The following is a 25,172-nucleotide window of genomic DNA, read 5'->3' as shown; positions in this document are numbered from 1 at the left end:
TCCCCCTTTGGAGGACACGTCGGAAGCGGTGCCGCGCGCTAAAGCGTCCGCCGGAGCGGCGGCTTTTGATCCGAGGAGAATGGGACCGACGTGGCTGGCTTCTGGAGGCGGAGCCGAGGCTGAAGAGGCGGGGGGAGTCCCGAGCGGAGACGCAGCTGGATGGCAGGGGCAGCCCGGAGCTCCCCGGTGTCGCACGGTAACGAACCAGCCCCTGAGCTGCCCCTGGGGGGGGGGGAAGCACCCCTGCCCTCCACCCCCGGGGTCGAGGGAGCCCAACTTTTCCGGGGTGGCTGAAGCAGAGAGGCGGGCGGAGCGCGGCCGGGGCTTAGAGCGGGATGGAAGAGGCGAGGCGAGGGCAGAGGAGGCGCGAGTGGTACCCTGTGCCCGGGCAGCAATAGGAAAAGAAAGAGCACCCCGGGATTGAAGTGCGTGTGTGGAGGGGTATCCTTCATAGACCAGGTGGGTTACTTGATGCCTCGGGGAAACTCGGTTCTTCGTCCCCCATGTCCTTTAATCACTTGCTGACAGATGTTGCATTTAGCTTCGTTGTCTCTGCCGTTAATTATAGCCTGATCCTTCACTTTCTTCCTTTTTTTAAACTGCTGCGCTTTTGAGATCTTCTGACTGTGTGTTTCCTAGACTCGGTATGGTTTGTTGAGAGAAGGGGTTTCCTTTTACCGGCTTCCTAGAAGTGGGTGATACTAGGATAATGTAGCGCTCTTCTCTCCCAAGGAGCAAGAGCTGCCTGGTAATTTTGTTTTCAGAAGGAAAATAGCCATAATATAGAGTTCTGATCCATACGGCACGCAGACCATATTGATGTGCTTAATGAGCCTTGCACGTAACCCAATGGCTTTTCACTTCTCCGGTCCTCCACCAGTTTTCCTTCCAGTAGAAGTCGCCGCTAAATAGACTCTGCATGTTTGCTCCGAAGCTATTTTAATGAGGTTTACTCCCAAGGCAACTCTGCATAGAACAATTTCTTAGATAATGTCCCACTGTGCCTCTTAATAAATAGACACGTGTTTTAATAAAGGAACATCTGTGGTGACAGCTTTAGCATATTAGCTGGCCCACTCAAAGCTATAGCTTCCAGCTCAGACAAATTAGAATGGGAGATGAGGAGAGAAGAATTTCAAAGGCAAAATAATGGCTTGGTACATAGAGGCACTTGCACTGGGGATGAATGGAAGTGTATTCCATCTGCAAAGATGACCTGGACCAGAATTGACCAAATCTGGGTTACTAGTGGAATGGCTCCGAAGATTAAGAAGGTAGAAATCTGCCCAAAAACCTGTTCCGACCATAATGCCGTGAAGATGGAAATGAAATTTACAACAACTGGTCAGTTTAGATGGAGAATGAATGACACCCTATTTCGAGATAGAGAGATCCACATGAAGGCCCAAAAAACTCTAAAGGACTATTTTGAAATCAATCTAAAGGGCGATGTGGAAAAAAGAGTGATCTGGGACGCAAGTAAAGCTGTGATGCGAGGATTTTTGATTCAACAAAACTCAATAAAGAAGAGAAAACAGAATGAGAAAAAGGAAAAAAATTTGGAAAAGATAAAAGAAGGAGAGAAAAAATTAAGATCAAAACCAAAGTCCCAGGAGATTTTGAGGGAGATTAAGTTGTATCAAACACAATATATGGAATTGATGAACCAAGAGATAGAATGGAAAATAAAGCAAATGAAACAAAAGACATTTGAGTCGGCAGACAAATGTGGTAAACTTCTGGCATGGCAACTTAAGAAAAGACAGAAATTAAATACAGTTACAAGTCTAGAAGTGGATGGAAAAAATATATCTAAACCCAACGAGATAAGAAATTGCTTTGTGAGTTATTTCAAAAAACTCTATTCCCAAGGATTACAAAATGAAGAGGACATAGATAAATTCCTTAATAAATATGGATTACAAAAAATCTCTCATCATAGCAAGGTGGAGCTAAACCAGAGAATAACAGAACAAGAGATAGAGGGTGCCATTCAGGATATGCAATTGGGCAAATCTCCAGGGCCAGATGGACTGACTTCCAGATATTACAAATCTTTAAAGGAATGGCTAATACAACCGTTGAAGGAAGTTTGTAACGAGATCTTAGAGGGAAAAAAGGCACCCGAATCGTGGAAAGAAGCATATATCTCACTCATACCAAAGACAGAGACTGAAAAGACTCAACTGAAGAACTACCGCCCAATTTCATTATTGAATGTGGATTACAAAATTTTTGCAGACATTTTAGCAAAAAGATTTAAAAGAGTATTGATGGAGAAGATTCACAGAGACCAAGCAGGCTTTCTCCCAAAAAGACACCTCTCAGACAATGTTAGGAACATAATAGACATTTTGGAAAAGTTAGAGGTGAATATAAATACTAAAGCAGTTTTGATATTTGTGGATGCGGAGAAAGCCTTTGACAATATTTCGTGGAGTTTTATGAAAAAGAATCTTCATGGGATGGGGGTAGGACAAGGATTTGAGAATGGTATGGGTGCAATATATTCTGAACAAAAAGCTAAGCTAATTGTAAACAATGTAATAACTGAGGAACTTAAGATAGAAAAAGGAACACGACAGGGGTGCCCAATTTCCCCATTGCTTTTTATTTCGGTCCTGGAGGTGTTGCTGAACATGATTAGAGATGACCAGCAAGTTAAAGGTGTACAGGTCGGAACTAAACACTATAAGTTAAGAGCGTTCGCAGATGACCTTGTATTGACTTTGCAGGAGCCAAACACTAGTACAAAAAGAGTGTTGGAAATAATTCAACAATTTGGGCAGGTAGCCGGATTTAAATTGAATAAACAAAAAACTAAAGTCTTAGGGAAAAACCTAACAGATATGGAAAAGAATAAGTTTCAAGAAGAGACAGGTCTGACGGTGGTTAAGAAGGTGAAATATCTAGGGGTTAATTTAACATCTAAAAATTTGAATCTGTATAAGGATAATTATGAAAAATGCTGGTCAGAAATTAAAAAAGATCTAGAAATATGGTCAAATTTGAGATTGTCAATGTCAGGCCGAATTGCAGTGATTAAGATGAATGTATTGCCTAGAATGTTATTTTTATTTCAAACTTTGCAGATTATTGACAAGATGGACTGTTTCAAGAGGTGGCAGAAAGATATTGCGAAATTTGTCTGGCAGGGCAAAAAGCCCAGAATAAAATATAAAATATTAACAGATGCAAAAGAAAGAGGGGGATTTGCCCTGCCGGACTTAAAATTGTACTATGAAGCAGCAGCATTCTGCTGGCTGAAAGAGTGGATGCTCCTCGAGAATACAGATATCTTGGACTTAGAAGGTTTCAATAATGCATTTGGCTGGCATGCATATCTATGGTATGACAAAATCAAAGTGCATAGTGCCTTTAAAAATCATATTGTAAGGAAAGCGTTGTTCAATGTTTGGATGAGATATAAAGATCTGTTGGAAAACAAAACCCCTAGATGGTTGTCACCCTTAGAGGCTAAGGCCCACAAGAAAGTTAATATGGAGGACGGATGGCCAAAGTATTGTGAGATCTTAGAACAGGATGGAGAGAAACTGAAATTAAAGAGCCATGAAAAACTAAAACCCAAAGTACAAGATTGGCTCCACTATTATCAAATAATGGAGGTTTTCAAACAAGACAGGAAAATTGGCTTCCAGGTGGAAAAATCAAAACTTGAGACAGAATTGTTAGAACCCAATACTAAGAACTTGTCAAGAATGTATAACTTGCTGTTGAAATGGAATACACAAGACGAAACAGTTAAATCAGTTATGATTAAGTGGGCACAGGATATTGGTCATAATATTATGTCTGCTGACTGGGAAAGGTTGTGGAACACTGGTATTAAATTTACGGCATGTAGTGCTTTAAAGGAAAATGTTATGAAAATGGTCTATAGGTGGTACATGACCCCAGTTAAGCTAGCAAAAATTTACCATTTGCCTGATAACAAATGTTGGAAATGTAAGGAAACTGAAGGTACTTTTTATCATCTTTGGTGGACATGCCCGAAGATTAAGGCTTTCTGGGAGATGATATATAATGAAATGAAAAAGGTATTTAAATATACCTTCCTTAAGAAACCAGAGGCCTTTCTCTTGGGCATTGTCGGCCAATTGGTGCCAAAAAAGGATAGAACTTTTTTCATGTATGCAACAACAGCAGCAAGAATACTGATCGCAAAGTATTGGAAGACACAAGATTTACCCACCTTGGAAGAATGGCAGATGAAAGTGATTGACTATATGACATTGGCGGAAATGACGAGCAGAATTCGTGACCAGGGAAAGGAGACTGCGGAAGAAGACTGGAAGAAATTTAAGATTTATCTTAAGAACTATTATAAACTTGATGAAGCTTAGAATGTCGAGATTTTACAGAGAGAAAGGGTTGCAGTAATATAAGATCAGATTAAGAAAGGACTATGATGAATTAGGATGGGAAAGAACATTTATAAGTTGCTATAAAATTTGGACATGAGGATGCAGAAAGGGGAGGTATGGGGAAGTCCGAGGAAAGAAGTCTATGAAAGGATATTTTGAAATTATATTTGTTTGTTTGTCTGTTTTTCTTTTATGTTTGTTTGTTATAAAAACTTTTGTAAAACTAATAAAAATTTTATAAAAAAAAAAGGAAGTGTATTCCATCTGGTAGAAGTTTTATGTCTTGGCCACCTAGAATTGGGTCTTGTAAGAGTTAGGATACTTCTTATAGGCAGAAACAAGTGTGTTGTGGCATCTTAAATACAGACACTTTTACAGTGTCAGCCTTTGCAAGTCTACTCAGAAGTAAATCCCACTGAGTTCAACAAGACTGATTTGCAGCCAAGTACATGTGGGATTGCAGCCTTTCTGATAATTATACGGATCAGGAACTGTGGTCTTCCTGATCTTGATGGACTCCAACTCCCATCAGCCCTAGCCAGTATGGCCAATGGTCAGGGATGATGGAAGCTGTAGTCCAACAACAGCTGGAGGACCACAGGTTATCCACCCATGTATAAACTTTTGTGACCTGGAGTTCACTTCACCAGATGCATAATGTATTATCCTCAACTGACAGATAAAATATATACATAAATATGTAGAGGAGGGAGGGTGGAATGTAAAAAGTGGGATCAAAGGGCCGTGAAATGCAAAAAGCTTCTGACAAGTCTGTTAAAGCTCAAATGCATATAAGATGAGCACAGTGATCCATTCACAATAGTAGTTATGGGTGCTAACCCAATCATCCTAGCTGTGCTAAGTTGATTACCTATAATAGGATAGGAAACTGGAATGGGCAGATTTGGTCTGGTGCAGAGTAGTTACTGTGTCACAAGTAGTTTATATTAACTTATGGAAGGCATGACCCACTATACTTCATTGTGACCTTACACAAGTTTTTAGAAACACAGTGGAACATCTGCATTGAGGCTAAGTAAGGACACATGCCGTTCAAAGATCTGTGATTAGCTGTATCTTCATGGAGGTTGTATAATACTGGTGAATGGTGGACCCATGTAGTGGAAATGTTTTAAATTATGAAGGACTCATGACTTGATCCTCTTTCAAGTAGGAGCAAGTTCACCTGTCATTTGCCTCGTTATGTTCTCACTCTCTTAGTGACTGCTGGTGTGGTGATTTGATAATTGCTTCTCTTTAGAGTAAAGGTGGGGCATCAATGAAGTTTATGAATAGTGTGGACAAAACTCACAGAAACCTTTTCCCTCCTCCATCATAATGTTAGAATTTGGGTCCTCCTGTGAACTTTTTTAGGTTCAGAACAGGCACCATAAAGCACTTCTTCACACAGTGTGTAATCACTTGATAGGATTCACTGCTACAGCTTGTGATAATGGCCATTGTCTGAGATGGCCGTAAAAGGGGGTTAGAGAAATTAATGGACAACGCTGCTAGCAAAATAAGGTGCAAAAGAAGAAGAAGAAGAAGAAGAAGAAGAAGAAGAAGAAGAAGAAGAAGAAGAATCATCAAAGAGCAGTTTGGAGAAAGGGGGCGTCTTCTCCTCCTTTAGAGGTTGCTGAATAGGTGCAGAACATATCCCCTCATGAATTGCTAGCTGCACTTCTGTTCATAGGATGAGTTCATAGATGTCTCCACTTGCTGAAAAATTCCACACTAATAATAGTCAAGCCTGTATGTTGCTGTGACTTTGTGAAAGTGGAGGGGAAACACATAATGTGATATTGCATGCAGAAGCCACCTTCCCTTCAGCTTCCATTTAAGTTTCGGGTCCTTATGGCTACAAAAAATGTTTCAGATTGTTTAGCCAATGTCTGCTGAAATATCAGAAGTCAGGGAGTTGGTTGAATAAGGCTTCCAATGGCTGCGTTTCAGTGACCTGCAGAACCAGAATAAATTATGCAAAAGAAGAAGTATTGAAGAATAAATTAGGTAAAGTAAGAAAGATAGTTCTGCTTTTCTTGGTGCAGAATTGCTTGGGATATTGAAGTTTATTTTTATTTTTTAGCACAGGGTCCACACAGTCCTACCTGTGACTGACTCATGCTCCTGGTGGGCTTTAATTAGGTGCTTTGAGAATTCCATGATGGCTCTTGAAGTAGCATGTTGGGCAAGCCCATCACTCCCATGGACTCACTGGATGGACAAATCAAACTTGTTTTTCCCATTTTGTCTCTTGTAGAATGGGAACATGGCCTACCTCATAAGGCAGTTGTATACTCTAATATGATCTGGAGCACTTTGCAAAATTAGAAGTGGCACAAAAACATGTCAACAGCTGTAATGTTTCTTCCAGTTCAGATCTGTATGTTCTTTGACAGGAGTTTGTCTCTGCAGGGATAGAAGTTTGTTTATTTAACAGAGCTCTATCATGGAACCCTGACATGGGAACGAGGCTCCCAGGCAAACTTACATCCAGCCACAGACTACAGCTAGACCTGCTTCCAGCATCAGGCTACACTTTGGTTCTGAATGGGTCACTCCAGGGTGAGTGGGTTGCTTCAAACCCCACAGTGGCGGAATTGGTGCGGCTGGGAGCTGTGAAGCCTTGTAGCTGTTGGCAGAAGGTCAGGATTTCCAGTAGGATTCCAGGCGTTTACTGCTGCTGCTGCTGGACTCGTAAAAGGGTCTGGAAGAGAGTTTGTTTATTGCTGTTTCTATTTCCGTTGCAGGGGAATAGGATGACATTTTGTCTGGGCTCTCTGGCATAATTAGAGATGAGCCTTGGGCTTCCAGAGGAATATGCCTGAATATATATATTTTAAGAGTGGCATGGTGGTAGGATACAAGACTGGAAAAATGCTGGAACAGTGTGGTCAGCAAAAGGGTAAAGCTGCTGGCTGTCAGGGGAGGAGGCAGGAGCAGAAGAAACTCTTGACCGCTGCACAGAGCTTGCTGTGGGGAGAGCTGAGCTGGATTTTCCAGGTGCATTGGATAAAGGCCATTTCTAGAATAGACTGGAAATCTCTTGCAAGGGAGACTAAGCAGTTTCAGAAATGTCTCAAGTAAACATTCTGGTCTATTTCCCTTTTCCGTTTCTCTCTTTCTCTTGGTGTAGGTTTATATTTCAAGTGGCACTGGCTCTCGATTCTACCATCCAAGAGAATGGAGTGGGTGTAGGTCTCCTGTCTAGAGAGGCATGCAGACTTTTCACAGTGTTAATATAATCCTAAGCATGCTTAACCAGAAGTGTTTTTCAGATAGCAACCCCAATCATCTACATGTGCCATATGAAAAGACTTTTTTGTTTATTGTTGTCTGGTTTTGGGTTTCTTTCCTGCAGCATCTCATTCTGAATTGGGGGGAAAAAATTTACGTATATCAATCATCCTCCAGTTGCTATTTCAGGAGCTCCTCGAAATTTAGATAATCCTCCAGGGAACACAGTTATTCACTAGCAAGCAGAGTCTCCTCTCCTCTAGGACAATTCTCACTTCTAATACCCCCAAATGGATGGAATGTGCTCTGAGTCAAGCTTCTACTTTTAAAAAAATTGTGTGGGTCATGACCTCAATCCTGTTCGCTGGGAATTATGAAAGGGTCACTGGGCCAGATGTGTTTTGCATTAAAGCTGTTTCCCTAAGTTACCAAGGACTGGAGTTCTTTTTTAAAAGAATAAATAAATAATGGGGATTTCTTAGGACTCACACACACACACACACACAAAACATAGGTTTTTTAATACTTGATGGCTCATAGCTGGATATGGGAATTTACTCAGTTGAAAAACATTGAGTTTGAGTTGTTGTGAGAGGTTATGGAAGTTCTGACCATGGTGCCTGACCTGTGATGGTTCAATCCCACAAACACATTGCCTCTTTATGTTACTAATGTGACATGTTGCAATTGCAGGAGAGGAGAGATGCAGAATCTTTTGTGCTGGCCCTCATCACTCAAGCTCTGGAGGGATGTTGCCAAAAATGCCCCCCCCCCTCATTTCCATGACAAATGTTCCGTCTCTCTGTCATAATATGTAGAACTATCTGCTCCCCTGGCTTCATGTTCATTGTTTGAAGGTTTGGAGGCTCACAATATGATAATGGAGTTCCAGGCAGAAGCAGGTGGCATCCTTGGGTACCACCCCACTCCAGGAAAGGGTCCACTGTCATGCTCTGAAGTTTGCTGGTCCATCTACTTGCCTTTGGTGCCTGTTCATCGGTCCTCTCCAAGTGGGCAAGCAATGACGAGTTAGGAAATGGAACAACACCCTCCACTTCCCTTGCACATCACTGTCCGTACCTTGGAGGCTGTTCAGTTTGCGCACAGAGGGAGAGTGAGTGGGCAGCGGTACCTTGGAGAAGTGGAAAGGGGATCCATTGAGGATCACCTAAAACCTGTTACTATATATGGTTGCTGGTTTGGAGATCACTTGCCTTTGGGTGGTAACCTCATGGCAAGTGTAATAATAATAATAATAATTTAATAATAATTTTATTATTTATATGCCACCCATCTGACTGGGTTGCCTCAGCCACTCTGGGGGACTTCCAGCAAAATATAAAGGCAAAGGTAAAAGGACCCCTGACCATTAGGTCCAGTTGTGGCCAACTCTGGGGTTGTGGCGCTCATCTCGCTTTACTGGCCGAGGGAGCCGGCATACAGCTTCCGGGTCATGTGGCCGGCATGACTAAGCCGCTTCTGGCGAACCAGAGCAGCACACGGAAATGCCATTTACCTTCCCGCCAGAGGTTCCCTATTTATCTACTTCCACTTTGACGTGCTTTCAAACTGCTAGGTGGGCAGGAGCAGGGACCGAGCAACGGGAGCTCACTTCATCGCAGGGATTCGAACTGCCGACCTTCTGATCGGCAAGTCCTAGGTTCTGTGGTTTAACCCACAGTGCCACCCACATCCCTCCAGCAAAATATAAAACACCATAAAACCTGTACGCTGGCTCAGAGTTCCAAACAGTCACTAGGCAAACACCTAGGGAAGAGCTGGGGAATCTGTGGGCCCTCCTGGTGTTGTTGGACTCTATTTCCCATCAGCCCCAGCCAGCATGGCTGGTGGTCAGGGATGAGAATTTTAGTTCAACATCATCTGGAGAGCCATAGGTTCCTTATTCCCATACTTGCCACTTGAGAATGTAAGAACTGATTTGCTGCGTTTGACCTAGTTCTGCACTTTTTCTGCTGGCCAGATGCTTGTGTAAAACTCACAAGCAGGTCCTGAACATAATAGAAATCTTCCGATAGTTGGCCTTAACATCTGACGATCCGGTACACTCCCTTTGAAAATGGAACTTCCTTTGGAGCTGTAATGGGAAATGGCCATTGATCAACATCTTCTGCCATGAACTGGTTAAATCCTTTTATAAATAGGCATCTTCCGTTGTGGTAGTTAAAAATAGTGCTTCCTTGTTCCGTTTTATTGCTAAACAAGAAGTGTGTGTGTGTGACAGGGGAAATATTCCCCGGGAGGAAAAAGGCTCTGATGGTTGGAGGGAATCCTGCAGGAAACTTGAGTAGTGCAGAGTGTGTTCCCCACATGAGCTTTGCTTTCTTTCACCCATATGTTATGCAGGGAGCAGGGAGCTTCTGTGGGCTGAGCACCTGGTGCTGCTTGGTTTGCAGAAAGCAGGTGTGCTGACTTTAGGCGAAATGTGGTTGTTTAGGTTTGGCCTCTGGCATCTGGGCTCCGAAAGACGCTTGTCTCAACCGCTGGAGAGCTGCATCCAGTCAATACTGAGCTTGATGGACCTGTATAAGACAGCTTCCTATGCTCTTATGGGGACAACAGATTACTCAAAGCATCACATGCAGGTTCAACCTAGGATGACTCAGAGAAGGGATTTCGGGAGGCATTTTGATACCTCACATGTCTCAGATGGAGTTATTTACATAGGTCCCCCAAATTAGTTGGCACTGGCATGACTAAGGGAGCCCTGCTCTGTCCCCTCCCGCTCCCCAGTGTTTTCCCAGGCCTTCTAGCGCCCTGGAACTCTGCCTTCTAGGAATTTTCCATAACTCACTGATTCCACCATGGGCCTTGCAAGCAAGTGCATATGGGCTGCTAAGCCACAAATGTTTGTCCTTGCCTGCTTGTTCACATGTCCTATGTTTGGCAGATGTGAGTAGACTGGAAAAGAGAGCTGTCTCCCAAATGACAGAATGGCCTTGCCTAGTAGTTACTCTTCTGTAATATCAGGCGAGTGTTTCTTTCCAAGCCTCTCTTAAACCACTGGAGCCAGAAGGGTGCAGTGGATGAGTAAGACCTCGAATCAAATCCCTGGTTCAGCCACAAAGTTCCCTGAGGGATCTTCAAACAGTAATTGTAGCCCTATCCATCCATCCATCCATCCATCCATCCATCCATCCTGTTGATCTCTTCTGCCATCATCTTCATTATCTTTCCTGCAAAGCCCCATATGTTGGAGCATAATGTTGAGAAAGTGTTAGTGTAGTCTAAACAATAACTTGAAATGATCCTTGAAAAGTTTTGCCCTAGCAACAAATTTTGCTCTTAGCAACAGGTTTCTTTATAAGGCAAGCTCTGGATGAGAAAGTGTGTGTGTGGTGTAGAGGCTGCTGCTCTGGCCAGATGGCCGGATGATTATCTGCATATAGTTTTATTTTACTTTATTAGACCAGTAGTTATACAGTCGTACCTCAACTCCGAACGCCTTGGGAGTCGAATGTTCTGGCTCCCAAACGACTGAAAACCGAAAGTGCATGTTCCGGTTTTCAAATGTTCTTTTGGAAGCCAAATGTCCGATGGGGCTTCTGTGGCTTCCGATTGGCTTCAGGAGCTTCCTGCAGCCAATCAGAAGCTGCGCTTTGGAAGTCAAATGTTTCGGAAGTCGAACAGACTTCTGTAACGGATTCTCTTCGACCTCCAAGGTATGGCTGTACAAATTATATTAGGGTTACCAGACGTCCCCGGTTCCCAGGGACAGTCCCCGGATTTGCAAATCTGTTCCGGGTCAAATTCCGTCCCCGGAATGTCCCCAGATTTGCAAATCTGTCCCCGGAAAATGTGGCAGCGGAAGCCTCAGCAACTGGTAGCTCAGTTGGCTGTGGCTGGCTCCGGGCTGGTGACTGCCGCTGCCGCCGCCACTGCTGAAGGGGAACCGGGTGGTGGTACAGATCTCCTGATCCCTTCCCCTTTTGTTTTGACTGATGGGGAAGGCACGGGAGTTGCGGGCGGGCAGCCATGGCCCAGGAGGGGTGCAAGGCGCGTGGTTTCTCTGCTGGGCAAGGTGCAAAGCCCTTCTTTCGCACCCTGTGAAACATAAATGCGCAGAGTTTTTTTAAAACTGGGCAACGGCGCACCGCCTGCCCATGACTCCCGAGCCCCTTTCCCCCCTTTGTTTTGACAGATTGGGGGATGCTTGGGAGCTGTGGGCGGGCATCCATTGCCCAGTTTTTAAAAAACTCTGCACATTTATGTTTCACAGGGTGTGAAAGAAGGGCTTTGCACCTTTATACAGTATGCATGTGTGCTTGGGCCCAGGGTCTTTCGCCTCACCATCCCCACTACTGACTCCCTGTTGCTACTGAGCTTCAAAAAAAAGGGGGGGGGTGTCCCTGGATTCATTGAAAAAAATCTGGTAACTGTATACACTGTAGTGTTACTTCGACAATAAATACTTTAAGAAGAACAAAAATGGGTGAGGTGTTTATTCCCACATGGGAGTTCACCAAGAGAAGAGCCAAACTGTGAAGTGGAAGATTCTGGAAGACTTTCTGGGTGACACTGCTGACTGGAAAAGGAACCCCAAAAGATGGCAAACTGCACTGGCAGAAAGCTCCCCATGCAATTAAGAAGTCTTAAGAAGATTGGGGTTCTAGATCACATGATGGGGAGACCCCATGAGTAGGACAGCCTCTTCACTGCAGAAGTTAGTCCTCAGCATATTGGGGGCTGTAGGAACAGTGCCAGGGGTGAGAAGCCAAAGCGAATGGGCTCACCCCCTTGTGTTATGGTAATTGGCTGGAGGAGGTGGGGAGACTGAGTGAATAAGGCTTGTGACTGATTCTAATCATATCTCACAGGATTGCTCTGAAGGCAGAGGGGCAGGGAGTCCCATGTTTGCCAGCTTAACTTTTTGGGGGGAGCAGGAGAGATTGACTGCATTGCCTGCAGAAAACCTTGGGGAGAAAGTAATTGTAGAATACAAATCTATGAAGGAGAGGAAGGGATGTGAGGGTGGAGAGGGGAAGGCTAGAGCTCATTGGATGAGGACACACTTTGCATGCAAAAAGCGTCTCAGGATTAATCTCTGGCAACTCAAGCCAAGAGTATCTTGGGTTACTGAAAATGTTGTTAATTGCCTTTTTAGTATGATTGAAAGGCAAGATATAAATACTTCCACTGAATAACTACAAAGCAAGTGTGGGACCGGAAGAGATCTTTGCCTGAGACCACGGAAAGCTGATGCCAATCAGACTCGAGTAGACAGGACAGACTGGCTGAAGAAATAGTTTGACCAGAAATTCCTAGCTTCAAACTGCAGGGCCAACAGATGGGCTAAATAAAATATTTAAAAATTCTGCGGCTATCCCTGTTGAAGAGCCTTAAACCCCTGAGCTGTCGTTTCTGAGTGGTTGCTCCGGTGACTTCCCCAAAGGTGTTTCCTGACCACATGGTGTCTTGGATATACATGTGTCAGGACAGGACAGAGCATACATTGTGGAACTGGCTGCTGCTTGGCTCTCTCACACCACCACAAACCTGTCTGGAAGTGCATAGAAGGGGCAAAGCGGGAGGAAGCAGGTCAGCCCTGACCAGATTACAAAAATATGAAGATACACTTGCAATATATCTGTTATGGTGTTACTGCTTCCTTTCTCTTCAAGAGAGGTCCAGCAACGTTTGGCAGCCTATGTTCCTTCAGAGACTCAAGTAGGCCTCAGGATTCTAGAGGAGAGCTGGGAAGGTCTCCCTCTCCTACATGTAGTCCCAACCTCTTCTGATCAGCAGGAACTTAAGTTTCAAATATTGTTAAAATTCTTATACAGCTCCAAAGTTTACTTTCTCTCTCTGATTCTCTGGTGTTCCATAACTCACAGTTTCTGATTGACTCCCCCACCACCACCCTTCAGGGTCTGGAATACTTCTCTCTTTCTTTCCTCTTCTCTCTTTCATTACCTTTCCTCCCCCAGGTGGTAAAGACTTCCTGCTGCTTGCCTTTGTAGGCTGTGGAGGTTCCCAGTTATATTGCTGCTGCATCTCCCTCTCACTGTTCTTCTGAGTCTTCATCTGCTGATAAGGATGGATTTGACACTCCTATCCCCATCCCCCAGGTCTGTGTTTATACTTGGCCATGATGAGGCCACAGCAGTCTGGAGATTGGAGTTGCTTATCAACAGCCACTTACACATGGGCTTCCCCAGGCAAAGTCCAACATCTTTAACCACTAAGGGTGGGATTCAACTAACAGGCCCTGCCAGCAGAAGCCTATGCAAGAACTTCTGCTATAGCAATGGGGCTTTCCCCCTCCCTCCCTCAAATTATTTTTTGGTGTGTGTTTTTATTTTTATAAATCTACCAAAGAATAAAACAAAACAAAATCGGGATTAAGGTTTTTTTTCAGGATGGTGGAGGGCAATACATCCATTTGCGTATTGGTGGTGGCACTTGCACTTCCTTTGGTAGGAAATGCTCTATGTGAGGGCTGGGGGGAGGGGCATAAAAAGTGGGGGTCAATGAGGGTCAGTTGGGGGAGAGTGAGAACTCCTGGGGCTGTGGCAGCAGAAACACAGGTGCCGAAGGGGCAGCATACCTTCCGACATTCCTCAGATGAAAATGTCCCTATTTTCATCTGAGGAATACTGGAGGGTATGGCATGGTGGGGGATGAGAGTGGATCATTCCATTAGGTAAGCAGAAATACTTGTGCTGACAGAGATCTGCTTAGTGGCATGTTGAATTCCCCTTTTACATAATTTTAGTATCTGCAGAAGCCATTAAACTCTGGGTCTAGTTTTGTACTACCATTTTGATGGGTTTCCAGCTGGGCTGCTGTCCTTGTAATGTCCTCATCAGTCAGCATGTTGCCTCAAGCCACCCATGGTGAACTGGTCAGGTTGCCACTCCACCTCAGATTCCATGGCTGTCACGAGCGCAGATGGTTGGTTGGTATATTGCCAGATGCCCTTGGCACCTATGCTTGGAATGGGTGGGGGAACCTTTGTTTGGTCTAACTGGGCCACGTGGCCAAATTTAAATGGGCCAGCAGGCCACACCAGAAAAAATCCCACCAGCTCAATAAGTGTATATACATACAGGAGACATGTGAATTTTCTTTTAGGAATGGTTCAGAACCACACAGCCCCAATGTGAGGAAAGTGAAGCTCAGTCACAGAAAAGGGCTGCCGAGATCTATGCTGATACCTCTTTTTCACAATATGAAGATCCCACATACAAGAATAAGTAGCTACCTAGGTGTTGCAGGGACATCTCGCTTCGTTATGAGATTTCCATCTAGTAAAAAAATGAGAGAAAGAAGTATGACTCATCCTTTCTGCCCCTGAAGTCAACAATGGGAAGACTAATTCAGTTCAGGAGGGAAAAAAGAACAAATGTCTTGGGACTGACTTTCAAAAGGGATGGGTGAAGAGGAGAAGCACTGAAGGGTCTTAGGCATGGACTGTTCATCTTTTCTCTCTTTCTTGCAGGGATTGATCAGCCAGGCTGAGGCTGCACAGTGATGATGGGGGAACGACTGCTTCTCCATGGAACTCTCTCCTTCTTGATGCTTACGGCTGCCTGCCAGGCCCACGACCTTCCACTGACCCAGGCTGACAATGAGGCTAGTCCCCTGTGTGAAAAGGAGACTGAGTCCTGGGGGGCCATATTCAGCGAGGAGCGCCTGGATGCTTGGATCTGTTCTCTGATTGGTTCAGTTATGGTTGGGCTGAGTGGGGTCCTTCCCCTGCTGGTGATTCCTCTCGAGACAGGGGCAGCACTGAAGTCAGAAGGTAAGCACCCCCTGATGATTTCTGCCTTCTTTTTCTGGCTCAGCATCCCAGTCAACACAGCTTTTAAATGCAAGACCTGGATGCGGCATGCTTTATTGTAATACAGGAGCAATATGCTCTTATCAAGTCATTCCATGAAGTCAGGTGGGCGGACAATGGCTAAGTTTAGGGTGTTGAGCATGTGCTGGTGGATTTTCTAAAATAGGACCTTCACCCTCTAGTAGTAAACCAAATTTCATGTCAAGAGAGGTGGATTCTGTGACTTGTGTAACTGATGTATAGGTATAAGTATTTTGTAAGCCTTTGTTTCCTACTAGCCATGGGAAAGGGCAAAGCATCAGGCATAACAATGAAGCCCTGTCTTCTGGCCACTGGAAATCCAGTTGGAAATGCCTCCTTTCTGTGGCTTTTGAGATTTCCCTTGGCGCCACTTGCATGGTTTTGATTTTATCCTTGTACTCTTAAGGGCTAGAAACAGGATATTGACTTCTACACTAAGTTGTGTGTTTGTGTGGTGCAGGCTCAAAACTGTGGAATAAACACAGCCCTGCTCTCTTCTCCAGACACTAGGCGGACACAGTTTTCCCACTGGCCCTACCTCTCCTTGCAAGTTCACAACCGCCCCATTGGGTGGGAGCAATGTACTAGGTGTTTCAACTGGCTTTCCCAGTTTCAGCATTTTCTTGGAAGTAGACAAAGCATCCTGATCAGCTGCTATGGCAGCAACCCCTATGCATGGGGGAAGAGATGACTGTTCCCTCAGCTTTCCCATAAGTAGCATAGCAAGATGAGATCAAGCTCTTTGGTGACTGGCTGCTCTTTGTCTTTTCAGAGGGATCCCATCGGATGAAGCAGTTCTTGAGCTTTGCCATTGGTGGGCTCCTGGGAAATGTTTTTCTGCACCTGCTCCCAGAGGCCTGGGCCTACACCTGCAGTGCCACTGCAGGTAATGCCTGGAACTGTGCAAATGCCTTGAAACCACACAGGCACTGATCTGCAAGGCATGCCACAGCCATTTCTTTCCCTGCTTCTGCACAGATTGTTGTGTTCCATTTAGGGTCTTTGTTATCTTTTCAAAGGGGACGCCTGGACGCCAGGGCTTGTTTTCTCTCTGTTCTATGCTTTGACTCTTAATAATACTAATAATATAGTCATGCTTCTTCCAAAGCTGTGTCAAATGAATTGCTCATTAACTTGTTGCACTTGTAACCCACCTCGCCTCCAAGGAGCTCAAGATGGTGAACATAGTTCTTCTCTTCCCCATTTATCCTCACAACCACCGTGTGAGGTAGGTTAGGCTGAGAGTGAACAGCTGGCCCAAGGTCACACAGTGAGTTTCATGGATGATTATCATAGGGAAAATGCCCTGTCCCTCTTCCCCAACCTGTAGCCCTCTAGATGTTGTTGGACAGGTCCCATTCTCCATGGCCATTGACCACTATGGCAGGAGTCGATGGGAGCTGTAGTCCAACAATCAGGCACCAGGTTGAGGAAGGAATTCTCTTCTATAGATGCAAGAGATGAAACAAACACGGCTGCCTTTGCTTCTGAATAGCATGTTGTTGCCTCTCTTGAGGAAGGGTGCTCTTCCATGCAGCCCTGCAATTAACTGCTTGATTCGTAAAGGACAACTTCCTCTGATCTTGAAGGTCTGCATAGGTCTCCCTCCATAAGAAGGGCACCTGCCCTTGCGCTGCTGCCTGCCTTGAGTCCGCAGGTGTTGCTGCCTCCTGAAAATGTGACCTTGGAAGACTTCCCCCGCCTTGTCAGCCTTTATCTGGCCTTTGGGCTTCAGGATTGCGTCACCCCACACATGCCTGTCATTCTCCCTTGCCTACAGCCAGTCTCAACAGCGTGTGGGAAGCTGACCGCACTCCATCTAATCAAAAAGGACATCTTTTGTCCTTAGGCAAAGAACTTTGCCAGGGTGTGGCGGGAGGAGGAGGAGGAATGAGCTCTCCAGAGCACAGACTTCATGCCTGTGCACGCAGCTTAGGCAGGCTCAGCTTCAGAATTTGACTGGTAAACGTGTGGCTGTAACCAGGGGCTGCTAATGTCTTTGCACAAAAAAATAATAATCCAGTTTTGTTCTCCAAATAAAACATTCAGAGTTAATGAATTTGCAAGTAAAGCATCTCCAGCTTGCAGGATTTGAGTTTTCAAGGAATCAACATTCTGTCACGGGAAGTGGGTTGGCAGGGAGCTAGGAACGTGAAGGTATCCAGGAAAAGATGGGTGGGGAGAGATATACAGCGAGAGACAGAGTGTGTTAGCCATAGGAAGAGGGAGCTATAGAAAGCACAGGTGCCCTTCCACCCTTTGCTACAGAGTCCTCTTCTATTTTCAAGGCTTCTTTTTTCTACACTTGAGAAGAGTGCTTGAGAACAGAAGAGCTTTGCTGGGTCAGTTTATTATAGATTCACCCATTCCAGCATCATGCACAGAGCTCATCCATCCTTCCCCTGCCTACCTGTGTTGTTTACAGGTGATTGATGCTCTGGGTCAGTTGGCATCCCCACTATAGCTGACATGTGGAAGCACCCTTAGACTCTTTTGTTTCAGCTTTATCAGAGACGTGTGCTGAGTGTGTGGGTTCTTACTTTACGCCAGCAGCACTGATATTACTCTAGAGCAGGGTTTCCCAAACCTGGGTCTCCAACTGTGTTTGGACTACAACTTCCATCATCTCTAGCTAGCAGGACCAGTGGTCAGGGATGATTGGAACTGTAGTCCAAAAGCAGCTGGAGACCCAAGTCTGGAAACCCTGCTCTAGAGTGCACTGGCCCCAGATTTGTATGTTTCTTCTGGAAACCAGTTTGCCTTTTGTGTGAATGAAGCAGGGGGGGTGTTTTAATTTGTTTGCTTTTGGGTGGGGAAAATGGTTTTGGGGACTCCTGATTTTCAAGTTCTGGTGAGACTTGTCCATTCTACCTCTTTCCCCTCTACAGGAGAAGGGCAGAGTTTCCAGCAGCAGAAGCTCCTGGGACTCTGGGTGATCATTGGTTTGCTGACCTTCCTGAGCCTCCAGAAGATGTTCCCAGACAGTGGAAAGGAAGGAAGCTCCAGCTTGGTGAGTGGATTCTGAGAGGGGCACAAGATCCCAGTTTGATTATGACTTGTGATGTTGCCATGTGATCTTGGAAACGCAGCATGAAGCTTAACTTCCTATCCCTCCCAGTAGCCTCCTCGGTGATTCAGGAGGCATGACATAAACTCATGGTGTGAAGGTCAGCAGGAGAACAGAAGGGCTCCATAATGCCCTATGGCAGGAATGGTTAACTTGTGGCCTTCCAACATGTTGTTGCACTACAGTTCCCATCATTCTTCACCATTTGGCTGGGGCTGATGAGAGTTAGACTCCCCAAAAATATGGAGGGCCACAATTTAACCACCCCTATCCTATATGAGTTCCCGCCCCCACCATGTGCACAGTTCCTCTGTACTTGGCATAACTTCCTCTATATTTGGCATAAATGCTTTCAATATGGTATTTGAATACATTATGCAAAATACAAAGTATGGGATTTTCAAGTTTTGAATTGTGTGTTTAGGTTAGAGTTAGGGAGTCAGGAAAGCAGGATATCTGTTTGCTTCCCTGTCAACCTTGCATGAGCAAAGTGGAGGTCGTCCTTGTCTGATTTGTGTGACTTTGCCTAACAAACCACTTAAAATGACAGCCTCTGGGCTTCTGTGTCCTTTTTTTGCAAACATTCTTCTGCTTTGGAGTTCATCAGATGTGAAGTAGCTATAGTTTTCTTTGAGTTTAGGATAGCACTATATGAAGGGAATGGGAAAAGGTTTCTGGGCCACTGTTTGATGGACATGGACAAAGACCAGCCGCTTCTCCGTGACTTAGGTCAGTGATTCCAAAGCACCTGCTAAACGGATTCCAAATGGGAGCAGTTTCTCTGCTGTGCAGGAGGCAGCCAGTCCAGTCCCAAGAAAGAAGTTGGGCACAGCTCAGAGTAATGGTTCTTCTCACTTGTCTTCGCTACCAGCCCAGAAGATCAAGGTAAACCATTTGGTGGTGGGGGTGGGGTCCATGGGCCAGTGGAGAAAATGCGATATGTGTCTAAGCAAAAACAACTCAAAAGGAAGTTTGATAACTTCCTGAAAGCAAAGATGGCAGGCAGTATTAAAAAAAAAATAGCCAAACCCCCACTTTTAGGGGAGATCAGGCATGCAGATGCTTTCCTCTTAAACATGTATGAATCTTCCCTATAGTGAGTCAGACTGTTAGGCTGTCTAGCCCCATCCACTCTGACTGGCAGTAGCTGTCCAGAGTCAAAGTCAGAGGTTTTTCCCAGTCCCACATAATTGGCAGGGATTGAGCCTTGGATCTTACCACTGAATGATGGTTTCAACTCCATCATCGCCTGCTTGGTTTGGACCTTCACCTGCCTTCTCCTTGATCCTTTATGTACACAGTCTTTACCTGAATTTAAGCTGCTTTCTTTAAAAGTTTCTATCATTAAAAACAAAATTCCCGCGTCTTTACAAAAATGCCACCTCTCAACATCTTTCTGTGTTTTTAAGAACATAACTGCCATTTTCCAGTTCAGGAGAGGAGAGCTGGACCACATCCACTAAGAGAAAAGCCCCGTGCTGCATTCCTGTTTGACAGCTGACAACCCATATTTTAAATTTCTGCATCTGCTTGTCAAAACAGGATAACCCACATCCATTGGGTTGTTAGAATACGATAGTCACTTTAAAGACTGCTACTTACTATGTTATGTGCCTCGTTAACCACATTCACAAGTTTGATATAAGCTACCTTGTGGATAAAATTGGCATTCTTACCTTTGTTTGTGAAAATGGCCTTTGTCTGTGGTCTCCTTGTCTTTCAGGTGTTAGATGCTCTGATTTTATTTCTCTTTCTTTCCCCTGCCACTGTAGATCAGCGGATACCTCAATCTTTTGGCCAACACAATAGATAATTTCACACATGGCCTGGCAGTGGCAGCCAGCTTTTTGGTTAGCAGAAAGGTAAGTTCCCTGTTTAGGGGACCTGTTTGACTCTCCCCTAATGTTCAGATCCCAGAGGTTGGTGTTAAAAGCAAATAGACAAATAAGAAGCAATTCTGTGCTGTTTCTTTATAGCATTTTCCTAATACTTTATAGCATTTTCCTAACACTTTCACTCTCCAGAATATCTATATAATATGTATTAAATAACTACAGCTTTTTCAGTTACAGATAGGTAGCCGTGTTGGTCTGCCATAGTCAAAATAAAAAAATTCCTTCCAGTAGCACCTTAAAGACCAACTAAGTTAGTTCTTGGTATGAGCTTTTGTGTGCATGCACACTTCTTCAGATACACTTCTTCAGATACACACTTCTTCAGATACAGCTTTTTCCACATTCTTCCTTAAAACCCAACACTAAAAGCCCTTGCAATTGCTTTGAACACTAAAACTGCACAGATCACCATTCAGAGGGGGACAGGGTCAGCATCTCCCCTTTCCCCCAGGAAAAAAATGTTTAGAAAAGTCTTGCTTTGCTGCACTTGTGTCCCTGTTGAGTGATATGGAATGTCTTAACATGTTTCTGCCATTGGCTGTAGGTTGGGCTCCTGACCACTATGGCAATCCTTCTGCATGAAATTCCCCATGAGGTAAGTAAGATCTGTAATAGGCTTGCTGGGAAGTTGTCTCAATGTTTTGTCTGAGCGGGAGGCCAGGGCTTTGTTTGAAAGAGTGAGCAAATCTCTGTAATATACACACTCTCTAATACACACACACACACACACACACACACACACACACACACACACACACACTACCAATAATACACAAAACTTTCCAGAGTAACAAAATCCAAAAAGGTACCTGCCCCAAGAATCTTACAATCTGAATTTTGACAATGAATGAAGTAAATGGAATGGAAGGGAGAGACAAGGGATAAGCAAATATTGTATATTTGCACATCCTTAGGCTTTCTCTCAGCCAACGTGTTGGTGGTGGTGGCAGCAGATGGTGAATGTTCTGTTTGCTTAGAATTACTTATTGCCAACCAAATAATTGGAAAGAATACTTTCCCTCCCTATGAGGCTAGAATAAATGAGTTAACTGACTATGTTCCATGTTTGACTTCCTCACTTGTTAACTCTGCGGCTTGGAATTAGTTATCTGTTCAGGAAAGGACTTTTTGTAGATGGCAATTCTGGAAAAGAGCTTGCAGTGCCATGCTTTGGGACTGTTGTCAGCTTCTGTGCAGTTCTCTCTTTTTTTGTCCCCGCTTTATTGCTGTAGGTGGGAGATTTTGTCATCCTCCTTCGTGCTGGCTTTGATCGCTGGAGCGCAGCCAAGTTACAGCTCTCCACGGCCCTTGGAGGCATTCTCGGTGCTTGCTTTGCAATTTGTGCTCAGTCACCTAAAGGGACAGGTAAGACTTGGAGTATGCAGAAGGGATGAATGAGAGACCCACATATCTATCCCATCTTACCCAAATACAGTTCTCTCCTGCCACCTCCTGCTCACTGATGTGTTTCTCACTATCTACACAGGGGAAACCATCGCTTGGATTCTCCCATTTACCTCGGGGGGCTTTTTATACATCGCCTTGGTAAATGTTGTGCCCGATCTCTTAGAAGAGAAGAATCCTTGGTAAGTGTCTTCACCACATCTTACTTATGGGAAGAAAAACTTGTGGGGGTGGCGAACACCCCATGCATAACTTCCAGGGCAGCAAAGGGAAATCTGTGGCCCTCCATATTGTTGGAGTACAACTCCCATCATCCCTATTGACTGTGTTGATGGGGCTGATGGGAGTTGGAGTCACACAACTTCTGAAGAACCAAAGTTTCCCCATTCCTGATCTTGGAGCCATTATAAGCCGCCTTGAGGGTCCCAGGAGGAATAAGAATGTGGGGGGTGGAAGGATCCAGATCCTCCTCATGCCAGATCTTCAGCCCATCCTCTCTTCTTCTTCTTTTCCTTTGCCTAGGAACTCAGTGCAACAAGTACTCCTCCTGTGTACTGGCATCATTGTCATGGTGCTTCTCTCATTCACTACCGAATGAGCGACTCCTGCTCCGGCTGCCTTCTGCTGCTTCCCAAAGCTGCCTTCATTCTGAACTGTTACAGAGCAATAAGGGACACCATTGAATTTTTCTTTTGTGTGCCTGTGGATTTGGCTGCTGCTACGAGAGGCAAATCAGGGAAGCCTGGTTCTGGACTCCATTTCTTGTTTCTAAAGCTTCACAGGCCAGGACTTCCAAAGTATTGAGAAAAGAAAGTGGGGTGGCTGGATTTTTCTTTTCAAGTTGTGTGTGTGTGTGGTTAAAAAATAATAATTTAAATGAACACAAAACAACAACCAGCAATGAAGAGAGGAACTGCTTTTGCTGAAAGGGGCAGTGTTGCCAGTTTGGACTTGATGTGTGCTAGAATAAAAAGGCAGGTTGCAATGTAAGCATAGAGATGAAAGAATTATCTTCCATCCCTGGCCAAAATACCTGGTTGTTTCATATAGGAAACCACAATATACCTGGTCAGACTTACATTAGTCCCTCTAGCCTAGCATTATGTACTCTGACTTGCAGTGGCTCTCTGGGATCTTGGGCAAGGAAGGCTCTGGTACCCAAGATCCCTTTCAAAGTAGAGATAGTAGGGATTGAATCTGAGACCTTTTGCATGGAAATCATAAGTGCTACCTTTGAGCTATGGAAACCTTCTCCCACCCTGCCATAAAATTGCTTTCTGAACCTTCTAGGATGAGGTCTGCTACTGCCTGATCCTGTGCCTCTCCCTAAGCAGTAACTGAAGATCCAGTTGGGTTGAAGCATTATAGCTGAAATCAGTATTCACGCTGGAAACTTTTGGAGAGGTTGTTCAATGCCTGCCTCTAACCAAAGAACCTGGCTATAATGCCTGGTTTACGGCTGTACAGCTTAAACTGGGAAGAGTTCCTCATGCTTTCAAATCGTAAGGTAGTATGGAAGCAGCAGACTCTGCCTTTCTGGATCTGTCTCAGCCCCTGTGACACATTTTGCATTCCTTTTGGCTGACCTGGTAGCTCCTTGCTGAGTGAGCTGGCTTGCTTTACCAAAAATAGAGGAAAAGGAAGATTTTCTGGATGTGCAACTGTTGCAGGGTTAAACAAAGAGGAATGACTTCTGGCCAGTCAGCATCAGCACAGATGATTAAAGTCAGGACTGTCAAGTAAACTAAGTGTTATAACTTCTAGTTTAAAAATGGAAGTAAACGCAGCTTGACAGCCTAATTCGAATAGGCCCTTCAGTTGCCAAACAGTGAGATGAAATGGCGTCTAAAAACAGCAATGAGATTCCGTGTGTATTGAAAGACAGAAGAACAAATGACTAAATGGTCTTGTTGCAAATAAACAGCACTTTCAGTTGTCAAATGCATTTTGACCAAGCTGTCTTCAGTGGCACAAAGGTAAATTGTGTGTGAGGTTATGTGCTCTTCAAAATAAAAGAATACAATGATGTTACATTTATATAACGAGCTGTTTCGTTATTTGAACTTGTTTATAAATAAATGTTTTATCATTATTTGTAGAAGTTATGTTGTTTTCTGTGAATAGTTACAGTTTTAGTTGCAGATATGTATGGTTTTCTTTGTAGTCCTAACTTTTTATCATCTGTGCGTGTGTGTCTTTTTTCTGTACTTGCATAGTGCAGCAAGCAAATTGTGGAATGGGCACAGGCCTGCTTATCACTGGGCCTCTAAGGAGGCATTTCCTTGGAATCATAGAATTGTATAGCTGGAAGGGATCATGAGGATCATCTAGTCCAGGGATGTCCAACCAGTCGACCATGATCGACAGGTTGATTCCCGGGTGATATTGGTCGAACACTTGCTCATTACTGGCCCCAGCCCCTCTGTGTCATTCATTCACACAAGATCGCTAAAACAGAAGCTCGTTGCTTGGCCCTGTTTTTGATGAGGGTTTTTCAGCATTCCCATTAACTAATTAGGACTGCAAATTTGGTGCCCCCTCCAAAAAAGCTCAACAACTTAGACCTGCCCCCCCCATGGTGTTTTTTTTCCTGGGAGAAGATTGCAATCTCTTGGGAGCTGGACGTCCCTGATCTAGTTTAACCCCCTGCAATGCAGGAATCCTACAGCCATCCCTGGGTGGGCTCAAACCACCAACCTTCTGACTAACAGCCAGGCACACCGACCCGTTGTGCCACAAGGGTTTGGGAATTCAATATGTTGTTATTAAAGCATTTAAAAGCTGCCTGACTGTAGCAATGACCAGCTTCTCTTCTCCCTGGGAGCTGCCCTCAGCATTTTACAGTGTTGCACCAATGACACAAGCAGCCCTAGAACAAACAGTAGTTTCCACGGCAGCAGCTAAATCTGCATCCTGACTCCAGCAAATGGATGACCATTTTCTTATCTACTTTTCTTCTTCTTTCAAAAACACTACTGGGAGAATATTAGCACAAAACTCTGCTGCCATTCTCCACTCCAGGCATCTGTTGTATGTGCTGTTTGTTTTAATTCAGTAGCGTGGATGTGCTGCTAATTACACGTGGGGAAGTGCAAATGATCTGGCAGTTTTTTGTCCTGACAAGTCTTTTTGTTATATTCCTGTTTTAGGATGTTTAAAAGAAAGGTCAGATGGGTTCAGACTGTATTAAGTTCTTGAATTTTGTTCGGGTTTGAACATGCTTTTACTCCTCAGTGCTTTCAATCCTCAGATCATTTGTTTGGTGAGTTCTAGTGAAGCCTAAAGGTGAGATGCCCCTTGGGGACTCTGTCTAGATCCTGAGGGGTGGGTGGGTGTTTCTGTATGATTGCACAGCTTGCAGC

At 44.5% G+C, this 25,172-nt stretch overlaps 1 protein-coding gene across 3 annotated transcripts; it reads left to right on the top strand.

Moving 5' to 3' along the window:
• Nucleotides 1-53: 53 nt before the first annotated feature.
• SLC39A13 (solute carrier family 39 member 13) lies at nt 54-23,902 on the top strand. Of its 3 annotated transcripts, none has more exons than XM_082226311.1 (10): nt 54-196; nt 15,082-15,384; nt 16,217-16,330; nt 18,333-18,454; nt 19,241-19,396; nt 20,284-20,373; nt 20,951-21,001; nt 21,639-21,771; nt 21,893-21,992; nt 22,333-23,902. In XM_082226311.1, the coding sequence occupies exons 2-10, from the start codon at nt 15,114-15,116 to the stop codon at nt 22,406-22,408; spliced, it is 1,113 nt and encodes a 370-aa protein (XP_082082437.1). In that variant the 5' UTR covers nt 54-196; nt 15,082-15,113; the 3' UTR covers nt 22,409-23,902. The 3 variants fall into 3 exon arrangements, with proteins under 3 accessions (XP_082082437.1, XP_082082439.1, XP_082082438.1); XM_082226312.1 differs by lacking the exon at nt 54-196 and adding an exon at nt 204-459; XM_082226313.1 differs by lacking the exon at nt 19,241-19,396.
• Nucleotides 23,903-25,172: the final 1,270 nt, after the last annotated feature.

The sequence above is a fragment of the Podarcis vaucheri genome, assembly GCF_965113315.1.
Source record: "Podarcis vaucheri genome assembly, chromosome: 1".
Lineage (NCBI taxonomy): Eukaryota > Metazoa > Chordata > Lepidosauria > Squamata > Lacertidae > Podarcis > Podarcis vaucheri.
The sequence above is the reverse complement of the archived record's forward strand: the minus strand, read 5'-3'. Positions and strand labels throughout refer to the sequence as shown.

Excerpts from the sequence above, each read along its gene's own strand:
- SLC39A13 (XM_082226311.1), top strand. The coding sequence starts at position 15,114 with ATGATGGGGGAACGACTGCTTCTCCATGGAACTCTCTCCTTCTTGATG. Across the intron at positions 18,455-19,240 it reads AGGAAGGAAGCTCCAGCTTG|GTCAGTGATTCCAAAGCACC; the intron begins GTGAGTGGATTC and ends TCCGTGACTTAG. Across the intron at positions 21,002-21,638 it reads TGCATGAAATTCCCCATGAG|GTGGGAGATTTTGTCATCCT; the intron begins GTAAGTAAGATC and ends TTATTGCTGTAG.